Source organism: Acomys russatus, chromosome 4 (assembly GCF_903995435.1).
Source record: "Acomys russatus chromosome 4, mAcoRus1.1, whole genome shotgun sequence".
Lineage (NCBI taxonomy): Eukaryota > Metazoa > Chordata > Mammalia > Rodentia > Muridae > Acomys > Acomys russatus.
In genome coordinates, this window is record NC_067140.1 from 75,515,164 (window position 1) to 75,540,957 (window position 25,794).

Here is a 25,794-nt window from a genome sequence, read left to right on the forward strand (position 1 = left end):
TTGTTGTTTTGGTTTGGTTTGGTTTTTTTGGTTTTTGAGACAGTGTCTCGCTGTGTTAGACTTGGCTGTCCTGGACTTTATTTGTAAACCAGGCTGACCTCGAACTCACAGCAATCTACCTGCCTCAGCCTCCCAAGTGCTGGGATTAAAGGCGTGCACCACCACGCCCGGCTAAAGGTTGGAATGTTGTATATTGTCATATTAATATTAACATGACATGTTAACTTATCAAGTTATAGCTTGATAAGTGATGGGTTTGTGTGTCAGATTCAAAAGACATAACTGTCCTAAGTGTTTTAACAACTTGACACAAGAGTCATTTGCGAAGAAATAACCTCAACTGAGAAAATAGCCAGACAGACTGATCTACGGCCAAGTCTCAGGGGCATTTCTTTGGCTGATGGTTGGTTGGTGTGGATGTAGGAGGGCCCAGCTCACTGTGGGCAATAGTACCCCTGGCTGGTGGTCTGGATAATCTAGAACAGCAAGCTAAGCAAGCCATGGGGAGCAAACCAGTAAGCAGCACCCTCCGTGGCTTCTGGGTCATCTCCTGCCTCCAGGTTCCTTCCCTGCATGAGCTCCTGCCCTGAGTCCTCTCACAGATAGGCTGTGGTACAGAGCTGTAGGCTAAAACAAACTCCTTCCTGCTAAAGCGGCTTTAGATAGCAGTGTTTTATTACAGCAAAAGAAGCCCTAACTTAGGCCTAGTTTTAATACTCAGCACATGCCTCTCCCTGAAAAGTAAAAAAAGACAACTCTGAAAATTAAATAACCTATGGTTACACAGAAATGAAGCATGCAGAAACGTTTTAGCTTAAACCCTTCATTAACAATGGGGGGAAGTTGTAAAACTATAAAATTTCCTGACAAATTGAGTATCGGAAAATATAGATGCAATGATTCAAAAATGACAAAACTGCAATTCTTAGATCACATAAATCTAAGTATATCTATGAATACAGAACTACAACATATTTATATTCAAAGATTGAATAAATCATTTTCACATAATCAAAACACAAAAATAGGTTGGTTTAAAAAGCTCAAAACTGAGTATCAAATGTAATATATTTTTTTCCTTTGTTCTTTTTTTCCCTCGAGACAGGGTTTCTCTATGTAGTCCTGGTTGTCCTGGACTTCCTTTATAGACCAGACTGGTCTCGAACTCACAGAGATCCACCTGCTTCTGCCTCCCTAGTGCTGGGATTACATGCCTCTGCCACCGTGCCTCGCTAAATGTAGTATATTCTTAAGAGTAACAATACCCAGAGAAAAATGAAAACTCATACATGAAGCTACGTGCTTCTCAAAAACTATTAAGTGTAGGCTTAGAATATATCCCTGACAGATTCAGTCAAGAGGAAACATCTGATGGGGTCCACGGAGCTTGTGTGGCAATGGCTGAAAAGGGCCTAAATCCTTCCTGTTCCCATCAATACAAAGAAAAACACGACATGGTCTATAGTTAAGTGTTTTCACTTGGACTGTGATACAGAGTCAAGCAAAAACTAAAATCTAATAACTGCCTTGGTTTTCTTTTTATTCTTTTAAAAAAGAAATTGCTTTTCCACTAAGCATGGACTTTGCACTACAAAGCAGACATGATTTCTAGGGTCTTGGGAGCAGAATAGATGTGCCTATCTAATGTGTAAATGCAATAAGTTACAAGTTGGTCCTCAGTACTAAAGGCAAGAATCAGCATTAGTACTCAAAAAGGGTTTTAAAAGAACGGAACTTACTTTTCCCGTCCCGGCTACCTGGGCTGTGTCTGGTGCATCTCTGTCTGCACATGGCCACCCACAGCCTGTCTTCTAATTAAATCAATGCTCTAGCAGCAGAGCGAGCAAACAAGACGCCTCTCGTCTGTGTACAGTTCTTCAGGACACAGGCCCCTTGGCAGGAGATGGAAATTCTTGGGAGAGGTGATTTTCTCTGCCTCTTCACAAGAAGAACATAGAGACTTGGCTGGATGCAACTCCATGAAGTGTAACTGTGTGTATACACCTCAAAAAATAAAACAAAAAAATGTAGAGAAACATAAAGACTCCATAAACAGCTAGAACACGCAGAAATAATGAAGTACTACTGGAAATACTGCTCAGTAGATAGGCACAATCAGGGCTCTGAAATAACCGAAGATAGCAATGATTTTATTTTTTTGTTTTGTTTTGTTTTTTGCTTTTTTTCGAGACAGGGTTTCTCTGTGTAATAGCCCTGGTTGTCCTGGAACTCTCTTTGTAGACCAGGCTGGCCTTGAACTCACAGAGATGCACCTGCCTCTGTCTCCTGAGTGCTGGGATTAAAGGCGTGTGCCGCCACACCCAGCTTGATAGCAACTATTTTAAAAGAAATGAACATCTCAACTTTAAACTAAAATTCCATGCAATGACTATATTGCAAGCACTATAAGGGAAAAGAGCGACCTTTTGTTAAGGGTAAATCTTTTATTCCACATAAATAAAAATCAAGACACCTCTCCTCCCTCATCACACAGAATAAAAAACATCAAGCAGCAAAAGAGAAAAATTTGTCTCAAAGGCCAAGGGTATAAACACATCATCAGCCACATTGTAGCCAATGGCTGCTCATGTGTATGATCTAGCTGCGTCACGCCAATCTGCGGTGTGTCCAGAGCCCTGTGGGGAAGTCAAGGGAAGGGGACAGGGACCTGCTTGACCTGGAGAACAGGACAACAGGAATACTCAGCCCCCTCTGCTTATGGAAACACTTCTGTGCAGGAATACTGAGGTACCAATTTATTTAGACAGTGTTGAGCTTCTCAAACAAGTGGAAATGACCTTAAATCACACACCTTAAGTTTGTTGTGTTATATATTGAAAAAAAACAAACAACCACTGAGGCTGGAGAAGTGGCTCAGCAGCTAAGAAAGCTAGCAGCACGCAGCGTGGCACACGCCATTAGTCCTAGCACTCAGGAGGAAGAGGCAGGTGGATCTTTGAGATCAAGGCCAACCTGGCCTACAAAAAAGAAATCCAGAACAGCCTGGGCTACACAGAGGAAAAATAGAAAAAGAAAGCTAGCTATTCTTCCAGAGGAATAACTTGGTTCTCACCATAAATGTTGGGTATATTAACTGCTGACATCTCCAGCTCTGGGAGATCTGATGCTTCTGGCTCCCAGACACCTGCCCTCACATGCATATACCCCACACACAGATACACACATACACATAATAAAATAAATATTTTTAAAAATTAAAAAAAAATCTGAAGTGATGTACAGGTGTCAGTAAACATGTGATCCCAGAGGACCCCTCAAGCAAACTTGCTATCATAAATATCTGCCCTCCTTAACGTGCTCTTCCATCCACAGATGCCACATGACAGCATCAAGCCACACCATCTTCATGACCACCACACATTTCAAACACCAGTAGGCTTGGGGTATTTTATTTCTCCAGTGCCTCAGCCACACAGACAATTTCAGTCTGAAATGTACAATGTCCAGGAAAGGAGTGTGGGCAACTCCTAGAGGTGAACAGAGGACTAGAGCGGGACCTCCTGACTACAGACTACTGGGGGTGACCGGCAGTCTGGAGTTCCTAAAGAGGCATGCAGTGGTTCTATGTACAAAAGGGTACAGAGACACACATGAATGCATCACAGTATCAAATACAATAACACAAATATGTAGTGATATAAATAGCTACTTTCTTCTTTTCTTCAAAATGCCAGCCATGTTGGTAAGAAATAACGTCATGAAAGTCTTCAAGTTTATAATCAAGCAACCCACTGGATTGTACAAAGGTCCAAAGGCAAGAAACGGTGCCAAACATAATCTGTTCAACCTTCCTAATGCTGTGGCCCCTGAGCTCCCGTGTTCCAGGACACCTTTCCTCAGAGCTGTGTGGACCCTGAGCCCCCGTGTCCCAGGACACCTTTCCTCAGAGCTGTGTGGTCAGTGAGCTCTCGTGTCCTAGGATACCTTTCCTCAGAGCTGTGTGGACCCTGAGCTCCCGTGTCCCAGGACACCTTTCCTCAGAGCTGTGTGGACCCTGAGCTCCCATGTCCCAGGTCACTTTTCCTCAGAGCTGTGTGGTCCATGAGCTCCCATGTCCTAGGATACCTTTCCTCAGAGCTGTGTGGACCCTGAGCTCCCATATTTCAGGATGTCCTTCCACCAAGTACCAGAAAAGCCAACCAGCCAAGCATTTCGTACCATGATTCAGATACCCTTCCCTCAGAGCTAGGATGCCTTGCCAGGCCTTGGAGTTGTGGGTTTCCTGGCCACCTTGACACCTGATTAGGAAGGCCAAACACCAAATTGGTTCCCAATATTATCTTCTCTGCTGTGATACCCAATAAACAGAATTCACTTCCTCATTTGCTCTATGGACAATCTGTAAAATCTATAAAAGAACAAGGCTAAATAAATTCAACATCAATCTCCAAACTACAATGTCTAAACTGATTTGAAGACAAAATGAACTTGGAAGCTCCTCTGCATTTTCACAGCACAGAACACTTATCACACAGGAGTGGTCATCTTCCCTCCCAAAACCTGAAAGAGTGAAATAAGTCAGAATCCTAGGTGAGGTCTGCCATGCCAATGCCCATACACTATTTAAACAAAGAAATACCACCTCTTGTGTCAAAAAATGGTCATTTGAAGATGATGACACACCAAGTGGTGGTGGCACATGCCTTTAATCCCAGCACTTGGGAGGCAGAGGCAGGCAGATTGCTATGAGTTCGAGGACAGCCTAGTCTACAAAGCAAGTCCAGGACAGTCAAGGCTACACAGAGAGATTCTGTCTCTAAAAAACAAAACAAAGCAAAAATAAATAAAAATAAATTTAAAAAATGAAGACGATGACATGTGTATTTATAATGGACTAAATCATGCATTTCTAAGAAAATCTGGAAAATTATGAGTCTAGGTAGATTGTGCAACCTTTGTACAAGAACAAAGTACAAAAAAAATAAAAAGAACAAAGTACAGTATAACTCCTCACTCACTCATGACCATGCAAACAACCAAAATTAAACTCAGTGGTGTGTGTATACACACACACACACACACACACACACACACACACACACACACACACACACACACACACACCAAAATAGGAGCAGGGCTTCCTGGGAAAGATTTTAGGGGAAGAGTGAGAGAGTAAAAGGGAAGGGGGGGAATAAGCAAACTTCAGTATACACATGTAAGAAACACTCACACAATAGATTTCTAAAAAGAAGTGGGAGGGGTAAATGGAGGCAAGCAAGCCTAGGGAACAGTTTGGTACTCTGGGTCCCTTATTTGTTTTTGGGTTATGCACACAGTCTTGTAATAATGTACTTGGCAGCCTAGTTCGTGGACCTGCCAATACTATACACACGCCCCTCTCTCCAAACAATACACCTAGCAACCACAGAACCCCTTAACTGCCTCCACCTGCATCAGAATAGGCTACTCACAGTTCTAAGCAATAGTGTACGTTTCCCTATCCCTAACCATCAAATTTAGACAACTTCTTTAAAGAATAATCCCAAAATATCCAAGTATGAAGAGTCGAAGAGCCAGTGCATGAGTGCATGAGAAGCAAGACAAAGCTGTCCTCATTTTCTTACCATCTTATGCCTGTAAGATAAACATTGGAATAGAATCAAATGTATTATGGGGAGGAATATACACAGTTGAAAAATTAATATATGGCCTAAGCTATCAAGCAAAATAGAGAACCACCCAAGCTATGGCCCTTAGTGATCAGCTGTCCCCCTTTGGCCCCACAAAAAGAGGCCCAATGCTGTAGCCTGAAGCCCTTGAGTGTATTTACTCATGGCCCCTGTCAGCCTTGATAGTGTACCTCTCTCTTAAATCTAAATCAAATTATCTTGCTGCTTCTGCAAATCTTTTTCAGCCCTTATTTTCAATTCTTTGTATAATAGCCCAAGAACCTAAAAACAGAGTCCAGGCCCAACCACTGCATATATTCTTGCAGAAATGCCAAAATAAAACCCACTTTTTTGTGTGCTAACCAAAACAATCAATTGAAGGGGGCTTAAAAGGAGACCCAGGCACAATGGCACATGCCTGTAATCCAGTACTTGGGAAGTAGAAGAGAGGACCAAGAGTTCAAAACCACCCCTGGATACTTAGCAAGTCCAAAACAAGCGTGTGTTACATTAGACCCTATCTCAAAAGAAAGAAAAGAAAATTAAGGGGAGAAAAGGAGCAACAGAGTATATGCCAAGGTAGGGAAGGTGAATGTGAGAAGTCCCTTTTGTGTCACCTTGTCTCTTCCTCTTCTACTGTATAAAGTTGATTAGTATAAGGACAGTCAGCCAGCAGCAGTGGCATACGCCTTTAATCCCAGCACTCTGGGAGGCAGAGGCAGGCAGATTTCTGTGAGTTCAAAGTCAGCCTGGTCTACAAAGCAAGTGAGTCCAGGACAGGAAAGACTACACAGAGAAACCCTGTCTCGGATGGGAGAAAAAAAAAAAAGAAAGTCACTGTTTAGGAAAGCACAAATGAGCAGACTTTATTGAATTCAAGGCTAGATATCCTTGCCAGAAAATAAGAACCATTAAACCATTTCATATCATTTACTCCAACCTGTAATTAGGAGCATGTTCAAGGAATTCACATCAATTCTAGCATCTGGAAAAAACAAAAACAACGTAACACCTAGGATTACACAGCGAGATTATGTGTCAAAAAATTAGTTTTAGGGGCTGGAGAGATGGCTCAGTGGTTAAGAGCACTGACTGCTCTTCCAGAGGTTCAATTTCCAGCAACCACATGGTAGCTCACAACCATCTATAATGACACCTGGTGCCTTATTCTGGCCTGCCGGTATACATGCAGGCAGAACACTGTATACATAATAATAAATAAATCTTTTTTAAATTAATTTTAAAAAACATAAATACACACATACACACAGGTGCGTGAACCCACCCACCCTCTTGAATGAATCAGTATTTGATGCTATCTGTAATTTCAGCTTTGGGGTGTCTGAATCAAGAGTATCAAAAATTCAAGGACCGTATCTCCTCACATCACCCCAACAAAAGCATCTCCCAAAGTCTATAAAGTATTAGACACATCTAGGACAATATTTAACTGAAGAGGCTGACTAAACCTAAAGATGAATATGGTGGCATAATGTTCTTGTGGACTGTGTACAGTCTCCCCTTGTTCAATCAAATGCTGATTTTTCTACCCCACTATCTGATTTCAACAGGACATTGCATTGTGACATTTATTCTAAGTATCTCCTGTCTCAAGTTTATATAAACATGTCACCATCTATTCTCTGTATTGCCAATAAAAGCCAACTAGCCAATGCTGAGCAACAACAGAGCAGGATAGAACATCCTGGTCCAGTGAAGGGAGGAGAAAAAGCAGGAAGCAAAGGAAGAAAAGCACATGGAAAGGACTAGGAAGCACCAGGAGGAATGAGCCACATCTAGGATATGAGTTAAATGCAAATGTAGTGTGGGGAATCTGAATGGGAGGAAACTATACTAGCTTCAAGGTGTAGGACAGAGTAGTTATTGAGCTGCATAGTGCTCTAGGCTAATTAAACATATCCTAGTCTCTCTGTGTGGTTGTTTGGATATGGAGTAACCAATGATTATACTAAAATTAGAAATCAATATTAAATATTAACCTTCAACATGAATGTTACTCTCCAATGTAAAACAATATAAATCAGATTTTCTGTGATTTTTCTCATTTCAAAATGCTCAAGGAACTCAGAATTACTTTTATTCATCTAAGCAGAGAAGACTTCAGAATCCAATTATATCTTCTCATTGATCCAAGCTATTACAATAGTTCTTAACTTGAACTCTTCATATGAAAATCTATCCTGAGCCGGGCATGGTGGTGCACACCTTTAATCCCAGCACTCGGGAGGCAGAGGCAGGTGGATCACTGTGAGTTCGAGGCCAGCCTGTCTACAAAGTGAGTCCAGGACAGCCAAGGCTAACACAGAGAGACCCTGTCTCGAAAAAACAAAAAAAAAAAAAAAAAAGAGAGAGAGAGAAACCATGTCTAAAAGAAAGAAAGAAAGAAAATCTATCCTGGGTCTAATGTAATATATTTCAAACACTTAAGGTGACAGAAACTGCAGAGAACAGTGAAGGTAATGATCATATAATTCTTAACATACAGGAAACCCCTTCCAGTTAGTGTAGCCTTAGCATTTAAACCATGAACATGAATTTCCATAAAAGATATAAGACACCAAGCCCTAGTTTGTCTCCCTATTGCTGTGATAAACACCATGGCAAAAAGAAACTTAGAAAGGAAAGGGCTTACTCTGCCTTACAACCTCTAGGTCACAGTCCATCACTAGGGGAAGTAAGGACAGGAAACTGAGGCAGGAACTGAAGCAGGGGCCATAGAGGACACTGGCTTGCTCTCTCTGGCTGCCTCATCCTGCTTTCTCCTACAGCCCAGGCTCACCTGCTCACAGTTGGCATCACACAGAATGGACTGGGCTCCCACATCAATTAACAATTAAAATGCCTCAAAGGCATGCTCACAGGCCTATCTGATAGAAGATATTCCCCAACTGACTGTTCCCTCTTATCAAGTGTGTCATGACAACCAGGATTAGCCATCACATATCTATAATCCCAGTACTCAAGAATCTGAGAAAGGAAGACTACAAGCAGGCAAAAACACTCATACACATAAAATAAAATAAATCTTAAAAGGAACCTGAAGGAAAAATATCTTTCAGTGTCTGGGTAGGGCAGATCAGTTCTCTCAGAAGTTCACACTGCATCCCCATCTATTAGCAGATAGGCCTAGTGATTACCTTTTTTTTTTTTTTTTTTTTTAATTTCTATAGCTCAGACCAAAGTTATTTCCTTGGCTTGGAATTTCCTCTTTGCTTATCTTACTTCCATCTACTACTGAAATCGCAATGCATACCATCTTTTCCCTTAATGTCTTCCCTGAGCTGCCCAACAAATCTTGCCTTTTTAATCAAGGTAGGGAGCATTCCTTTTTTTTTTTTTTTTTTTTTTTTTTTTTTTTTGGTTTTTCAAGACAGGGTTTCTCTGTATAGCCATGGCTGTACTGGGCTCACTTTGTAGACCAGGCTGGTCCTGAACTCACAGAGATCCATCCACCTGCCTCTACATCCCTGAGTGCTGGGATTACCGGCATGCACCACTGCACACAACCAAAACGTATTTTTTAATTTAAGTATAAATAAGTAATCACGTATGAAAGCAAGGGGAAAACAGAATCAACTATTCAACATGATACAGCTTTAACTCACAAAAATTGAAGTTACTCTAAAAATTTTTAAGTTTATTTTATATAATTTTGTGTTTATGATTGCCGTAATAGTATATGTCTAATTACTCATTAAGCTTTTTCCCCAAACCTATACTAAAAGGGACAGTACTATGTATTTGAATAAAGGAAGATTTGACAGTAAGTACATTAACCTTCCTTCTCGTGTCACTTATGTTCTTTTATCCACATCTAAAAACGTTGACATTGTAAACTAGTCATTAATAGTTGCAGAGCACATCATAAAAAGTTATTAGAGTTATGAAGTGATTTTACTATGATCTATACAGTACTCTAGGTGGTCGGTAATAATTATCTTCATGACTATGGAAGCAGGAATTATGTTTATCTGATTACAGATAGAACTGAGTCAACAGGCAATATTAGAGCAGCAGGCAGGCTCTGACACACCCAGTGGCATGCAACCATTACTGATACCATAGGTCACTATAAGCAAGCACAAACAAGTACCAACACAGATGCTTCAGGGGCCAAACTTCAACAGAACACCTCTCTCCCTCTCCCCCCAACCCTCCCTCCCCAACACACACACACACACACACACACACACACACACACACACACACACACACACACACTTGCCACCTACCTTGACTTTATTAGCATGAACTTAGATATGTTACAAATATTGGTTAAAATCTACAAAGCAACAATGGAAAGTGCAGCTCTACAGTTAAATCAGAGGAAACATGGCTAGGACTTTCAGTCAACTCCTGAGCTACCAGGAAAGGCATTTGACGATGACCTAACAGAAAAGGCTAACCACAGGCCCACAGCTGTCAGCTTGGGCCTTTACTTCCTTTACCTCTCACCTTCTCCTTCACATTCACCATTACTTATCTGCCTTAACTATCCTCCTCAAGAACTCTTCATAGCCAGTAAAACAGCTGTCTCTAATAATCTTCTCAACTCACAAATCCATCCTCTCCACATTTCAGTCTCCTCAAAAGTCTCAACCTCTCACTACTACAGAGTCAGTGAACTGAGAGTCCCTCACTATGGAACAACTAGAGCCTCCTCGGTGCTCACTGTAAGCCTGGAACTGTCCCACTGAAAACACCCATCACCAGTGAATGTACAACCATGACTCCTACAAGAGGAAGAAAGAATTAACTAACTTTGATTACTCAGTTAAGCCTCCAGTGAAACTCTTAGCATCAAGATCTTTTACATAACTTTGCTAATATTGGTGGGAAACATTGGTTACATGACTTATAGCTGACTAACTCAGCTTATTCATGCCATTTAAAAAATAAAGAACGTAAATTCAAATATTTTAAATAAAACATAAAAAGAAAAGAAATACCTCAAGTTCCACCAGAGCAGCAGTGACAGCATCTGTCGCAGGAGCACCAGCCTGTAGCTTCTCAATTGCCTGTCAAAGCAAGAGGAAAAATTATTCATTGTAAAACCAGCTTCTGAAACATACCATAAACTTCGGAAAGGCTTAAATATACGGACGCTCGGAGTTAATAAGAATTGGTCAGCATTTCCACCCCACACCTGAAGGCAGGGGTGTCTGGCCTGCTGACACTGTGGCATGAAACTATGCTTATGTTGGGCTTCATTCCTGGATACACTGGACCTAAGGGCTGCACTTTGGACTCAGCCACTGTACAGTATACATTTCTAAGATTTAAGAAAAGTGGTGTTGCTGGGCGGTGATGGTGCAAGCAGAGACAGGTGGATCTCTGAGTTCGAGGCCAGCCTGGTCTACATAATGAGCTCCAAGACAGTCAGGGCAACACATGGAAACCTCGTCTCAAAACAAAAAACAAAAGTAATGTTTATTACTCAAACTAATTATCTAACAAATTATCATTCTTAATACTACCCAAATTAAAACAACTAAAAGTTAGGCATTAAATGCAAGGTACAAGGAGTGTAGTCAGTGAAAGGACTTCACTCGTCATAGAGCATTCAAAACAGCCACAGAAATGATGAGTGTAGTTCAGTTAAGATATCCTGGCCGGGAGTGATGGCGCACACCTTTAACCCAGCACTCGGGAGGTGGAGATAGGCAGATTGCTGTGAGTTTGAGGCCAGCCTGGTCTACAAAGTAAGTCTAGGACAGCCAAGGCAGAGAAACCCTGTCTCGAAAAAAAAATGTTTAAAGATATCCTGATAATGCGTATTTCATATAAAGAAGTACATCCCAGACCTAGCTACTTCTCTTCCACTATTTCTCCCAATCCATGCCTATCAAAAACAACTGGTTATGTCACATAGTCTTCAGATAGAGCTAACCATGCAGCTCACACCTTTAATCTCAGATACAAGGCCAAGGCGGAAGAGTACCTGAGTTCAGGAATTCAAGTCAAGCCTGGGCATCAAAATGATGGGTGGGGAATATATATTAATTTAAAAAGAAAAAAAGCTACAGGTTAAAATAGTATATTTCAAAATATTCCTGATAAAAGTCTTCTTGGAGAGCAAGATAGGGCTCAAGAACATCAAGGAAGGGCTGGAGAAATGGCTCAGAGGTTAAGAGCACTGCCTGTTCCTCCAAAGGTCCTGAGTTCAATTCCCAGAAACCACATGGTGGCTCACAGCCATCTGTAATGAGAGCTGGTGCCTTCTTCTGGTGTGCAGGTGTACATGAAAATAGAGCACTGTATACATAACAATAAATAAACAAACCTTTAAAAAAAAGAACATCAAGGAAAGCAGTTGTTTGCTTCCTTCCTTCCTTCTTTCCTACATAACTTCCCATCAGAAAAAAACATTGAGCATTTATTTACAAGGAGGCAAAGGCAGATGAGTTCCAGGCCAGCGAGAGATTCAAAGTGAGATCCTGTCTGAAAAGCACAACCAACAAACAAACAAAACTGTGTGTGTGTGTGTGTGTGTGTGTGTGTGTGTGTGTGCTCTAAAAAGTGAATTATTTTTAAAGGAAGAAAGAAAAGACATTGACCTCATTAACAACAACAGTGTTTCCCACCTTTCCATTGAGTTAAATGGTTGTGGAAATGTTTAAAATAATATGGTTATATGTGACCATAATTACAAAACACAAAGCATAGTAAAAAGTGAGGACTAAGGCCCAGCAAATACAAGTATAACAACTTTGGGACCCAGCCAGCCTTCACTAGAAATAAAATCTAAACCTCTGAATCTCAAGGTAAAGTTCCCTGAGCAAGGTCACAAGCATCACACTCTGCTCATACCTTCTGACAAGCTCGTTTGCATACATGTTTATATTCCTTGGCTTTGGATTCAGAATGATAGCCTGCACCTACAGCAGAGACACAAAAAACAAATGTTAGTTACTGCTAAGCTAGAGGGGCGCCGCCAACTAGGAAAACAGTCCACACAGTCCACAGACACGATCCCAGGGCCTTAGCTGTGTTGGACCCTAAAACCTAACAGCTAATATCATGCCCTTCTCCTTATTAAAAGCTTGCTATCAGAGCACCTAAAAGAGATCCTGCCCCCAAACAGCCTCCAGGGTCACTCCCCACACCCTATCAAGAGAGGTCTGCAGGAAGCCAGGCAACCTAATTTCTTTTCTGTTGTTGTTGGTTTTCCCAGACAAAGTTTCTCTGTGTAGCCTTGGCTGTCCTAGACTTGCTTTGTAGACCAGGCTGGCCTCAAACTCACAGCAATCTGCCTGCCTCTGCCTCCCGAGTGCTGGGACTAAAGGAGTGTGCCATCCACGACCGTCTAAGACAACCTATTTTATTCCAGAGACCTACGTGGTAAAAAGAGAGCCGCCTCCCTCAAGTTGTCCTCTGATCTTTTAATGTGTACTGATCTCCATAAAAAATGTCCTGTGGCACGGCCTCCCCACCATCACCACCATACAAATTAAGTAAATAAATAAATAAATATAACTTTTTAATTGTTGTTTTGTTTTTCAACAAGACAGGGTTTGTGTAATAGCACTGGCTGTCATGGAACTCACTTTGTAGACCAAGCTGGCATCAAAATCACAGAGCTATCTAACTCTGCCTAAGGCGTGTGCCACCACACCCGTGTATAAATGTAACAAATACATACACACATACAACTACTAAACTGAGGAGTTCCTTTAGTAAGAGGTTGATACTAAAGGTGGTGCCAGGAACAAAGAACCTTGAAGTCCCTCCCTGGTGACCTTTTAAAAGCCCCACCATTCAGGAAATTACTATTTAAAATTTAAAATTCTCAAGAATTCATGACTCCAAAATTCCCAATGATCTATCTTTTAAACAAATACCCAGAAAGTTATTTAATAGTTTGGCTCCAAATAAACTAGTTTCCTTAGGAAATTTTATTCTAAGAACTAAAGAGATGGCTCAGTGATTTAGTCCTTGCTGTTCGGTGGTTAAGAGAACTTGCTGCTCTTCCAAGGAAACCCAGTTCAGTTCCCAGGACTCACATCAGGTTGGTTAATAAATAAGCTTTAACCATTCAAATTGGAGTTCAGGCAGTTGTTAGCCACTATGTAGGTGCTGGGACTAGAACCCTGAACCTCTGAAAGAGCAGCTAGCACTCTTAATAAGGACCTCTCAAACCCCATATTTCTACCTAACATGGCCACACCAAGGGCAGGGGAGAGGAGGGGCGGGGAGGGGAGGGGTGCAAAAGGAGGACAGGGCAAGCAAGAAGGCTAAACTCTCGAAGACTAGGATTCGAATTAAAGTTCTATGCTAAGACCCTCCTCCTCCATGAGACTCCACAGAGGTCAAGCCAAGGAAGACTAAGTTACACGTCTAGGCCGCACAGCTTTCCTGTGGGTTTAGCGGAAACATAACACAACTTTCCTCAAGGCTGAGAAAACAAATGGCCACGAACAGGAGTACAGGGAGCTGGAACAAGAGAAACAATGAGAAGCAACTGGAGCCCATAAGGCCCAAAAAGTAATGCAGTGTTATGAGAAGGCTGCACGTTCATACAGCGTCTATCAGTCTTTGTCAAGCCTGTCTTCATAGTGCTCTAAAACCATCATCTACAGAGGAAGAATAAAAAGCAAGTGTTAGAAAACAGAACCATGTAACCCAGATACAGCACGCCTGGATAAACAAACTCGAAGGACTTTTATCTTATCACAGAAACACTCACATCCATAGTCACTGACACTAGCTAGGAAACAGAATCAACCTAGATATCCAACAACCAGAAAATGGATAATAAAAATGTGGTGCATATATATAATGGGATATTTATTACCCTGCTGTAAAGAAAAATGAAATCATGAAATTTGCAGGCAAATGGATGGAACTGGAAAATTTAAACTGAGTGAGGTCACCAGGCACAAAGGGAAATGCTGCATGTTCTCTCTGATAAACAGACCCTTGCTTCAAATCTATTTCGTGGGTTTAACCTGGAGAACTCATTCAAGGAGATGGGATATCAAAATACAGGTGAAATACTGAGTACAGACAGGTTTCGAGCAGATGGTGGGGTAAAGAGGATGGGAAAACGAGGAGGCATGGAGAAGGCTAACAACATGAAGCGTGTGCATAAAGAAGCTGCCCTGGAACGTATGATCCTGCAACTGAAGCCAGCTTTTGTAATGCTACGAAGTGGTGGAGGACACGAGACATCAGTGGTGCTCTGGACTCTGAATGCTACAATACAAACCTGCTGGGTACGACATACCCACAGGTGCAACAGTCATAAGGCTGCTCATGGTTATAAACAACCATTCTCCTTTCTCTCCTATCTAGGGCAGGTGGGTTGGAAGGGAGGTATTAAACATTTAAAGAACCCCAAATAAAGTAGGTGAAGCCTACAGTCTCCTGATGGCTGCTGAAAAATTGAGTCATTTTTATTTAAGGCAATGGTCACTAGAAGGTTGTTCAAGCCCCAGTAGATGACCCTACACCCCTGCATATGTGAGTAACATTGAATGGACTCAGTTATTTAAAAAGAAGAAAGTTGGAAGGGAGATGTATTGGGAGGGTTGAGTTGGAGGGAAGAATTGCAGGAATATGCTCAAAACACATCATATACACATATAAACTTGTCAGAGAATAACTGTTTAAAAGTTAACTTAAGAAAATCAAGCAGCAGTTAACAGACTATCAGAGACGCTGTAGTCTACACTAACAAATGCAGTCCTATCGGGTGATGCATGTGATCCTATGTCTTCTGGGTCCATCCCAGGAGCCCCAATCTTTCAGCAGTATTTTCTAAGGCATGAGATATTACTGCTGAATAAGCTAAACATATAAATTCTACTGAGCAGAATAAAGAAAAGGGCCCAGCATGACCCCAACTGATCTTTAGAGTCTGGTTAATACTTGTTCATTTCTGTTTGACAAGGGAAAGAAAGGCTCAGCATGCAGGGCACTCCCATTCAATGGTACATTAGAGGTATTTTAATTCAGAACATGACTGCTCTGGCAAGAGATTACATCCCAAAACATTCTAGGTCTATGTGATCTGGCTGGAATGCAGACATGCTGGGCAGTGGTGGCATATTATTATCATCATCATCATCTTATGTTTCCTTTTTAACTTTTAATTTTATATTATTACACATGAATAAAATAAACTACATACATCAGGAAGAACCACAAGACAATCAGGAATTACATAAAATTTACATTCATAGTGATTTGGCTATTTGTATTTGTCAAACTTGAAGTAAACATCTTTCCTATCTTGTTGAGTTTAAATTTCTGAATGAAAATCAGTATCTATCATATCTCATCTCTATGAACTTAAAACATCTGTCTTGATCTAAAAACATCTTAACCCCTAATATACTAATCTTAATAGTAAGACTAAACTGTCTGGTCTCCAACCCCATCAGAGATTTGAAAAGGAATAAAATTTAAATATCTGAGGGCTTTAAAAACCTAGTGTCCCACAGGGCATGGTGACTCATACCTGTAATCTCAGCACTGGGGAGGCATAGACAAGTAGATCTAGCACTTTGTCTACAAAGCAAGTCTAGGACAGCCAGGGATACACAGAGAAACCCTATCGGTCTCAAAAAACAAAAACAACAACAACAACAAAAACAGGGTCCCCAAGTGAGACGAGCTTTTTGTCCCTTTTTTCTATACTCCCAACCCCAAGCCTTTAGTCCCTTTTTTTTTTCATCTCCATGACTTTTTCTTTTTTCTCCTTTTGTCAGCTTAGCACAAGACTAAATGTGTGAAACTTAGTACATGAATTAAAACCTAGTTCTTTGTCTCCTGGCTGCCTTACTTCAGCTAAACTCACTCAGCTACCCTGGACTTCCTCAAGCCTGGGCTATCCTCTCTGAGCAGACCCTGCACAGGATGCAGAAGCGAAGAGCTCACTCCTACAGAGGAGAGCATAAGAAACTGGCCCCCCTTCGCCTGAGAATGCATGCCCCCATTTACCATTCCACTCACCCACCCCGACACCCCACATACACACACACACCGTTTGATTCTCAGCCATCTGTGGGACAAGCCTTCCCCAGCCAGATCTCCCTGAGCTCGGAAGAGCAGAGGCTGAGAGAAAACACTACAAAGGGGACTTAAACCAATATCCTTTAATTACAAACTATAAAAGTAAAATTAGTTTGTGGAAGGAAGCACCCATGTGTGAAAGTGGCACACACAGGAGGCAGAGGCAGGTAGATCGCTGTGAGTTTGAGGCCAGCCTGGTCTACAAAGCGAGTCAAGGACAACCAAGGCTAACACAGAGAGACCCTGTCTCAACCACCCGCACCCCACAAAAAAAAAAAAAAGAAAGAAAGAAAGAAAGAACGAGTAAGAAAAAGAAAGTGATGCCTAGAGTAGCAGACAAAGTGACAAATCAGAGAAAGATTTGACAGAACAGGATACACCCAACTCTCACAAGGAGAGGAAAGGGAAGCTACTAAAGGGAGCCGCACAAAGGAGCCACACAGAACGGAGAGAAGGTAGTTTTACAGAGAGAGGTTGAACAGAAAACAAGCTAGACACAGGTGAAAACAGAACAAACCAGAGAAATAGAAGGAGACAGAAAATTAGAACAGATTGCTGGAGTTAGTTTGAGGCAAAACAGAGAAATTCAAAGGCTGAGAGAAAAGTCAAATTGAATAAGCCAGAACAGCTGAGTCGAACAAACCAGCAGAGCTCATAAAGAAGTAGAAAAGTGAGTTTATTCAGCAGTAAATCTCAGAGGCTGAAAACATTCTAGCTCTAGATTAGATTGTATGGAGGCTGGAAGCTTCCAGGACTAGGCCTGGGTTAGCAGACAGAGGCAGTAAGCCTCATAGACATTTACTTCAGGCTTGTGACTATTACAAGTACACAGCAAAAACTTAATTGTATTATCATGACTGCACTGTGTAAGTTATGGTGTCTCAGCGGCAAGTGACACTGACGTTCACTATGTAGATGCACGTCTCTGACTTTCAATTCTAAGACTGAAGCTTGGGGCCCAGTGATTAAGAGCATGTACTAGCCTTGTGGAAGACCCCATCTCAGTTCCCAGCTCCAACACTTAGGTGGATTACATCACCTATAACTCCTGCTCCAATGCTGAGATCGATGTGTGCCTCATGCACAGTTGACTCTTTGATTATTACCACTATCAAGTTAGCCAATGAGCCGGGCGTGGTGGCCCATGCCTTTAATCCCAGCACTCGGGAGGCAGAGGCAGGTAGAGAGCTGTGAGTTCAAGGCCAGCCTGGTCTCCATAGAGAAACCCTGTCTCAAAAAACAAAATAAAAACAAAAACAAGTTAGCCAATGATAAGAATAGCCAGGTAAAAAGCAAAACTCTACTAATCAAATGACTAAATGTTGGATAAGTCTAATGCTGAACAAAACAGTTGTACACCATGTGATGGGTGTAATCTTTGCCCCTTTAAATATGTAAAATAGAGACTTCTTTGTAATCAACATGCTATCTGCAATTCTGACAGTCAAGAAATAGAAGATGTGTCTGTGGCCCTGCCACCCTTAACTGGTCCAATCCATCTGGTCTCAGACACTAAGCAGGGCAGGCCTGGCCAGGACTTGGAAGGTAGAAGCTGAGGATGTCCTTGATCACACCATTTCTGATTATAGCCCAGACTGAGTCCTATTCTCTCTGGCCTCGAGCACAGTCTTTAGCTGGGGCCATTACCATCAAGTGTGTGTGTCTGAAAGAGGAAGAACAGAATCATGACAGTCAGACAATAGAAAGCTGTTAATACTTGTCCAAGTTTCAGAAGCTTCTTGTACTTTTTCCAAGTAACTTTAAAGGCAGTTATTCATGGCACAATGGATGCCTTACTGACACAGAGTAGGAGAAAAGATCCTCAGCCAGAGATCCAGAAGCAAAAGTTAGTCCTGGGTCTACTTTTAACTGAATAAATTGCCTCATCCCTTCTTTTGTTTTTTGTTTGTTTGTTTGTTTTAGGTTTTTTTTGAGACAAGATTTCGCTGAATAACAGCCTTGGCTGTCCTAGAACTCGCTCTGTAGTCCAGGCTGGCCTCAAACTCACAGAGATCCATCCACCTCTGCCTGGGATCAGAGGCATGCACCACCACGCCTGGCTTCTTTTCTTTTGTTAGAGACCCTTCTCTCTCTCTCTCTCTCTCTCTCTCTCTCTCTCTCTCTCTCTCTCTCTCTCTCTCTCTCTCTCTCTCTCTCTCTCTCTCTCTCTCTCTCTCTCTCTTTCTCTCTCTCTCTGTGTGTGTGTGTGTGTGTGTGTGTGTGTGTGTGTACATGCCATCTGTGTGGAGGTGCCTATGAGTGTCAAAGGTATCAGATCCCTGGAGCTGCAGTTACAGAAGGTTCTGGGCTGCCTTATGTGATTGCTAGGAAATTAACTCCATCCAGTCCTCTGAGAGCAGCAAGACCTCATACCCACTGAGCCAGCTCTCCAGCCCACCAGCTCTCTTTGTAGAAGTAGCTACTTGAAGAGAATCAGGAGGGGGATGGAGTGGGAAACAGGACAGACAAAAGAAAAGAGAATTAGCCAGTTTAGTGGTCTATGCCAAGGCAGAAGACTCACAACTCTGAGGCAAACCTGTGCTGAATAAGGTGACACTATCTTGAAGGTAAGCTACAAATCTATGTATGGTGGCCCATGTCTTCAGTATCAGCACTAAAAAGCTAAGCTGGAGACCTGCCCTGAGTCCCAGGCCAGCTTAGGCTACAAACTGGGTTCTGAGCCACCTTAGGCTAAACTCAGAAAGTGTCTTTAAAAAAAAAAGAAGAAGAAGCGGGCGTGGTGGCACACGTCTTTAATCCCAGCACTTGGGAGGCAGAGACAGGCAGGTCGCTGTGAGTTCAAGGCCAGCCTGGTCTACAAAGTGAGTCTAGGACAGCCAAGGCTACACAGAGAAACCCTGTCTCGAAGGGGAAAAAAGAAAATGAGGGGAGAGGAATGCAACCTGATGGTTCAGCAGATGAAGAGTCTGGCAATCTTGAGTTTGATCCCTAGAAACCATGTAAAGACAGAAGAGAACCATCTCCACCAAGTTGTCCTTTGCTCTCTACACACACCACAGCAGAAACACTCCCACACATATGCACACACAACAATAATAAATAGTGTTTAAAGAATACAAAGGCAAAGACTGATAATGTACCTCTGTGTCCAGGCGCACATAAGACCCTGTAGAAAATCCCAGAAGATTTTATTTGTGGGGGGGCATGGGAGAGGGGCGACACCGGGGGATGGGATTGACACCCAGTTAGAAAAATTAAATTTCCTGTATTTTGTGTTTGCTAATCCCTCTGGACTAGGTTCCATGGGACTTCCAAGTTGTCCAGTCTTAAAATAGCCAAAGGTTAATACCCAGACAGTAGTTTCATGAGAAATAGCTCTACTCTGGGCAAAGCTAAAAGGAGACTTGTCATTCTTTCTCTGGAGATGTCATGGAGTTGACAATGAAAGAAAATAAAACTTTCCGCAAAATAACGACCTACCCTCAAAGACATGCCTCTTCAAAAAGGGGTATCCAGGTACAAAGCTTTAGGATATCTGTCCTCATGGTCCTCTTAAGTAGACAGGTCATAGGATGAGACAATGCCAAAAACTTAGGGTCAGAAGTGCAACTGGAGTCATTTAAGCCACTCAGTCTCCAGTCCTAAGGTTCTTCACTTATAATACTAGGAAAATACAAGCCAGGAAAATGATCTACCTCAAAATATAATTCTTTTAATTATCTTTACATCCATTATTTATTTTGTATATGTACGGTTGTGTACATGCAAACACACATGTGGCGGTTGGAAGACAACTTGAGGGAATTGGCTCTCTTCTTCCACCAAGTGGACTCCAAGGATCAACCTCAGGTTTCAGACTTGGTGGCAAGTGCCTTTACCCACTAAGCCATCTCACAATTGCCAAAATATATTATTCTCTGGAATAATATAAGATAGTCATTCAGGCCGGGTGATGGTGGCGCACACATTTAATCCCAGCACTCTGGAGGCAGAGACAGGCGGATGGATCACTGTGAGTTCAAGACCAGCCTGGTCTACAAAGTGAGTCTAGGACAGCCAAAGCTACACAGAGAGACCCTGTCTCAAAAAAAACCAAAACAAAACAAAACAAAAAGATAGTCACTCAGGAGGACTGCAAACAGAGGACTAGAGGGAAGGAGATCTGTACTATATAAGACACCTAATCACTACGTAAGCAGGGTTCCTCTGGAGCCCCTTATCCGGCTTCCTTACATCTAGCAAAGATCCTACCAAATTATCCTACCCTGCCAAAAGACTTCTACATGATGACACAGGCTTCTAATGACTATAACCTGGGAAACCACCTCTCCACAATAAAACATCTGTTCACAATTTCTTTCTTCTCTTTGTCCTCTCATAACATGTCACCACCTCCCCAACACATACCTCAAGCTGCTCTTTCTGTGGCTTGAAACTACTGTGGTATGGCTTCAACCATCTGGCCTTTTCTTCGAGTCTCAAAAGCTAGTATACATATACATGTTAGTAAGTTTGCTAGTTTTTCTCCCATTTTTCTTTAAATTGTCAGTTTATTTCATAAAGAACAACTGACTCTGCAGGGAACAAAGAGAAACTAAAACAGTCTCAATGAATGTGCTATGATGCTCATGCCCAGACACACCGACACAGACATAAACAGATTTTTCAGTAACATTATTCTATAAAACATAAATCAAAATTTAAAAGTTACTTTGGTTTCAAGCTAGGCATAGGGGCACACATCTTTAATCCCAGCGCTTGGGAGGCAGAGGCAGAGGCAGGCAGATCTCTGTGAACGCGAGGCTAGCCTGGTCTACAGAGTGAGACCCTATCTCGGAAAACAACAAAAGCAAATAAATAAATAGTTTTAAAGATTACTTGAGTTTTGACACTACTGACATGAACATATATATTATGTATTATGTAAGGCAAAGGGAAATAAGTAAGCCATAGGAAGAAGCATCACTCTAAGACTTTGCAGCCCAGGGTATAAAACAGACCCTCACTCTGTTAACACCTAGCAGGCTCTTTGGTACCACCTTATTTTCAGCTTCCAATGCAACTTGCCCACAAGATCTTACCTGCATGCACCAGCACGAAGCCCCCTCGTTTCTCCTTACAGGGCTGCTTGGCTTCTAATTCCTTGGCTGTGACTTTAGCAGCAGATGCCTGAGATGCTCTGGAAGGGAGCCCTTCCCCAGAACTCATCCCCTTCTCCATGGTCATTCTCCAGGACTCTCATCTTCTATCAGGAGAAGCGCATCCTTCCATGCAAAAGAAGCTGCACGAGAGGGAAACATGAAGAGATTACCTCTACTTCTTCCTACCCGCGGGCATGAAACTCACAAAAAGCCATACACATATATTTTTCAAAATAGGTATTTTTTAAGTGATTGAACTGGATAATATAACAGAACAGGAAAAGTTTACAATTTAAATCTCTGTCCAGCAACAGCACTTGTCTGAAAAACACATAAACAAAAGAATTTACAGCGGGGCGTGGTGGCACACGCCTTTAATCCCAGCACTTGGGAGGCAGAGGCAGGCAGATGGCTGTGAGCTCGAGGCCAGCCTGGTCTACAAAGTGAGTTCAGGACAGCCAAGGCCACACGGAGAGACCCTGTCTCCAAAAACAAAAACAAAAAAACAAAAGAATTTACTATAAAAAGGTCTCATCCTAGCTGGGTGGTGGTGGCACACGACTTTAATCCCAACACTTGGGAGGCAGAGGCAGGCAGATCTCTGTGAGTTCCAGACAAAGTGAGTCAAGGACAGCCAGGACTGTTACACAGAGAAACCCTGTCTCAAAAAACAAGGAACAAAAAAAAAGAAGAAGAAGAAGAAGAGGAAGAAGAGGAGGAGGATGAAGAAGAAGAAGAAGAAGAAGAAGGAAATCAATCAATCAATCCTGTCTTTAAAAAAAGCAAACAACAACAAAAAGTAACCTAGTCCAAATGTGGTCTTTCGATTTGCCATACTGAAGTAACCTAAACATGGTTTGCCTATCACTTCATTGTCAGCTGGATCTCTGGGATATTTTGGAATCACAACCACTGCTGGCATACTAAACACTAACATAAAGCCTAGCTTTCTACTTTTAAAAAAAGCAACAAATTCATAGCTACCTGTGAAAAATGTTTTTAAACTTTTATTTATTATTATTGTACATGTGTGCATGATGATGGGGCAAAAGACAGGGGACAACTATATGGAGGCCAATTCTTTCCTTCCACCTTTACATGGGTTCTGGGGATCAAACTCCAGTTGCTGGGCTTACAAAACAAGCACCATTACCAGCTGTCTCACCGGCTTGAATTTGTGTTGTTTATTAGCACAGCAGTTTAAGCTGGCCTGAACTCTGCCTCGTGGCTTGTCCTGCCACAGTCTCCTAGGAATGCAGAGTGGCACCACTACTCCCACTTCCAAAGAAATCCTCTCCAGATCAATGCTCGTCAATGCAATTATGAAGCATAAATGCTAATAAAGTTATGTCTAAACCAAGTACGCATTATGAAATATAAATGCTACCAAAGTTATAAACCCAAGAAATTAAACAATCACACCTCAACTAGCTGTCAGAATGGAGAGCCTGAAGTTCTCCACAGGTAAGTAATGAAACATAAAACTCAGTAAAACTATCTTCAAGCAATTTATGCTTGAATCTTGCTTCTAATTTTTCTCAATATGTATTACACACACAAACACATGCAGGTTTAATAACAACAAAGAGGTCAGAATATATTTTAAATAAGGAATAAAAGCAACAAAACGATTGAAAGAAAACATGACAATAGGGTGGTCAAAACTTTTTAAATGACAACATTAAGTAAAAATATCCAATTCATATTAAATTGAAAAAGAAGTGGGTGAGACATGGTGTAATATCTCTATAATTCTAGCACTGATAAGGCTAAGACAGAGGAACACAAATTCAAGATCAACACATAGGGCTGGAGAGATGGCTCAGTGATTAAGAGCCCTGTCTGCTCTTCCAAGGTCCTGAGTTCAATTCCCAGCAATCACATGATGGCTCACAACCACCTATACTGAGATCTGGTGCCCTCTTCTGGTGTGCAAGCTCACAATGTAGGTATAACACTGTATAAATAATAAATAAATAAATCTTTTTTTAAAAAAAAGATCAACACGTGCTACACATTAGAACCTGGCTGAAAAATCAATTTAATTCAACTAAAAACAGCCACCAGAGGATTGGAGAAGTTCTTGACATACACACATGGAAGTCTCACAAACAGCTGGCTAAAAAAAAAAATATATATATATATATATATATATATACACATGCAAGTAATCAACTCAGAAGTTTGAAGTTATCCTTGGCTATTCAATGGGTTCCAGAACAGTCTGACCTATATGAGATACTCTCAAAAGAGAAAAAAAAAAAGTATACATAGAAACATATGTCGTATTGTCTGCAAGGAAGAAGCTAATTACATAAGTAAAGCATGTATCTGGACATACCAAAACACAATACAGTAAATTTTTGGTTTTTGGTTTTGGTTTTTTGTTTTTTGAGACAGGGTCTCTCTGTGTAGTCCTGGCTGTCCTGGACTCACTTTGTAGACCAGGCTGGCCTTGAACTCATAGCGATCCGCCTGCCTCTGCCTCCCAAGTACTGGAATTACAGGCGTGCGCCACCATGCCCAGCTACAATACAGTAATGTTACCCAAAGACTATTTAGGTGATCAATGGTCAAGAGCGGGATAGAAATTAGTAACTGTTCACCATTTTGAATTTAAATCATGTGGCTTCAAAGAGAGAGCTAATCTTGGCTGTCAACTTCACTGCAACTGTAACAAACTAAAACTCAAGCAGCTGGACACTCTGTGAAGGATTTTCTCAATTGGATCATCTGAGGTAGGAAGACCTACCCTCTATCAGGGCCACACCTAGTGGCAGCCACATAAAGGGACACGGAAGGTGGAAGCTTTTCCTTTCTGCCTGCTTGCTCTCACTCTTGCTGACAAGTTCACCTATTCCACTATGCCATTCCTTCATTAATATTAAAACCTACTTCAGGATTCCAACTTAGGCTGAAGAGCAGCGGAGACATCTGCCTCCTGGACTAAAGAACTACTAGATTGTTGGCCTTTCCTTTCAGAGACAGCACTGTTAGACTAGTGGAAGCACGCCCTGTACACATATACAATGAATATATTAGTCTATCCGTTCTGTTCCTTTAGAGAACTCTAACTACGCAATAGTTAATGAGCCAAGTCCTAAATCCAATATAAAAGAAATTATAAGAATCCACTTACAAGGCCGGGCATGGTGGTGCACACCTGTAATCCCAGCACTCGGGAGGCAGAGGCTGACGGATCACTGTGAGTTCAAGGCCAGCCTGGTCTACAAAGTGAATCCAAGACAGCCAAGGCTACACAGAGAAATCCTGTCTCAAAAAAACAAAGACTCCAAAAGGAGCTATTTCTGTTTCACTATTCTGAACCTTGAATTTACTGGGACACATAAACCACAGGTAATTGAAAACAGAAAGAAAAAACATCACAGTATTTGATTTTTGCCAACCACATGGGGGTAGAGGCACGACACTAGATTAACGTTAAACACACCTGCGATGTACTTATCATACTTGTCATTGTTATTACTAATCACTGTCTGAAACCACTGCAGCACACTTAAAACAAACACTAACTCAAGAAAATATTTCTATTGCTTTGCAGCTAAATTCTGAGGCAACACCCAAAATAAAATGCTCTCCATGACCAGAGACACACAGGCATTAAGAAGTTCTACACATTAAGAATTCAGCACACCGCGGTGGCATACACTTGTAATCCCAGCACTTGGGAGGCAGAGGCAGGCAGATTGCTGTGAGTTCGGGGCCAGCCTGGTCTACAAAACGAGTCCAGGACAGCCAAGGTCACACAAAGAAACCCTGTCTCAAAAGAAAAAAAAAATTCCCATAGTTATACTTGGCAGCATGTGCTTTTACCCAAGTTGTATAGACATATGATTTTAGTTTTCTGGGCATATAATTGGAAATGGAATTTGTTGGATAATATAGCTTTCTGTTGTTGTTTTGTTTTTGAGATAGGGTCACCACATATAGACTAGGCTAGCTTCTGATTCTTAATTCTTCCCTAGATTTCCAAGTGCTAGGATTATAGATATATGCTACCA

General features: G+C 41.6%; 1 protein-coding gene across 12 annotated transcripts in view; it reads right to left on the minus strand.

Moving 5' to 3' along the window:
• Tasp1 (taspase 1) overlaps positions 1-25,794 on the minus strand; it is a 234,226-nt gene that overhangs the window by 197,806 nt on the left and 10,626 nt on the right. For 8 of the 12 annotated variants that reach the window (XR_007830524.1, XM_051144734.1, XM_051144736.1 and 5 more), the window contains exons 2-4: positions 21,713-21,912; positions 12,465-12,532; positions 10,604-10,672 (exon numbers count right to left, since the gene is read on the minus strand). Coding sequence is in view for 8 of the 12 variants with exons in the window: in XM_051144734.1 (XP_051000691.1) it covers positions 10,604-10,672; positions 12,465-12,532; positions 21,713-21,857 (282 nt within the window). In the remaining 4 variants the exon portion in view is untranslated. Of the gene's footprint in view, positions 1-1,739; positions 2,005-10,603; positions 10,673-12,464; positions 12,533-20,111; positions 20,308-21,712; positions 21,913-25,794 lie in introns of those variants that run through there. The other 4 variants (XM_051144738.1, XM_051144737.1, XM_051144735.1 and 1 more) reach the window with 4 other exon arrangements.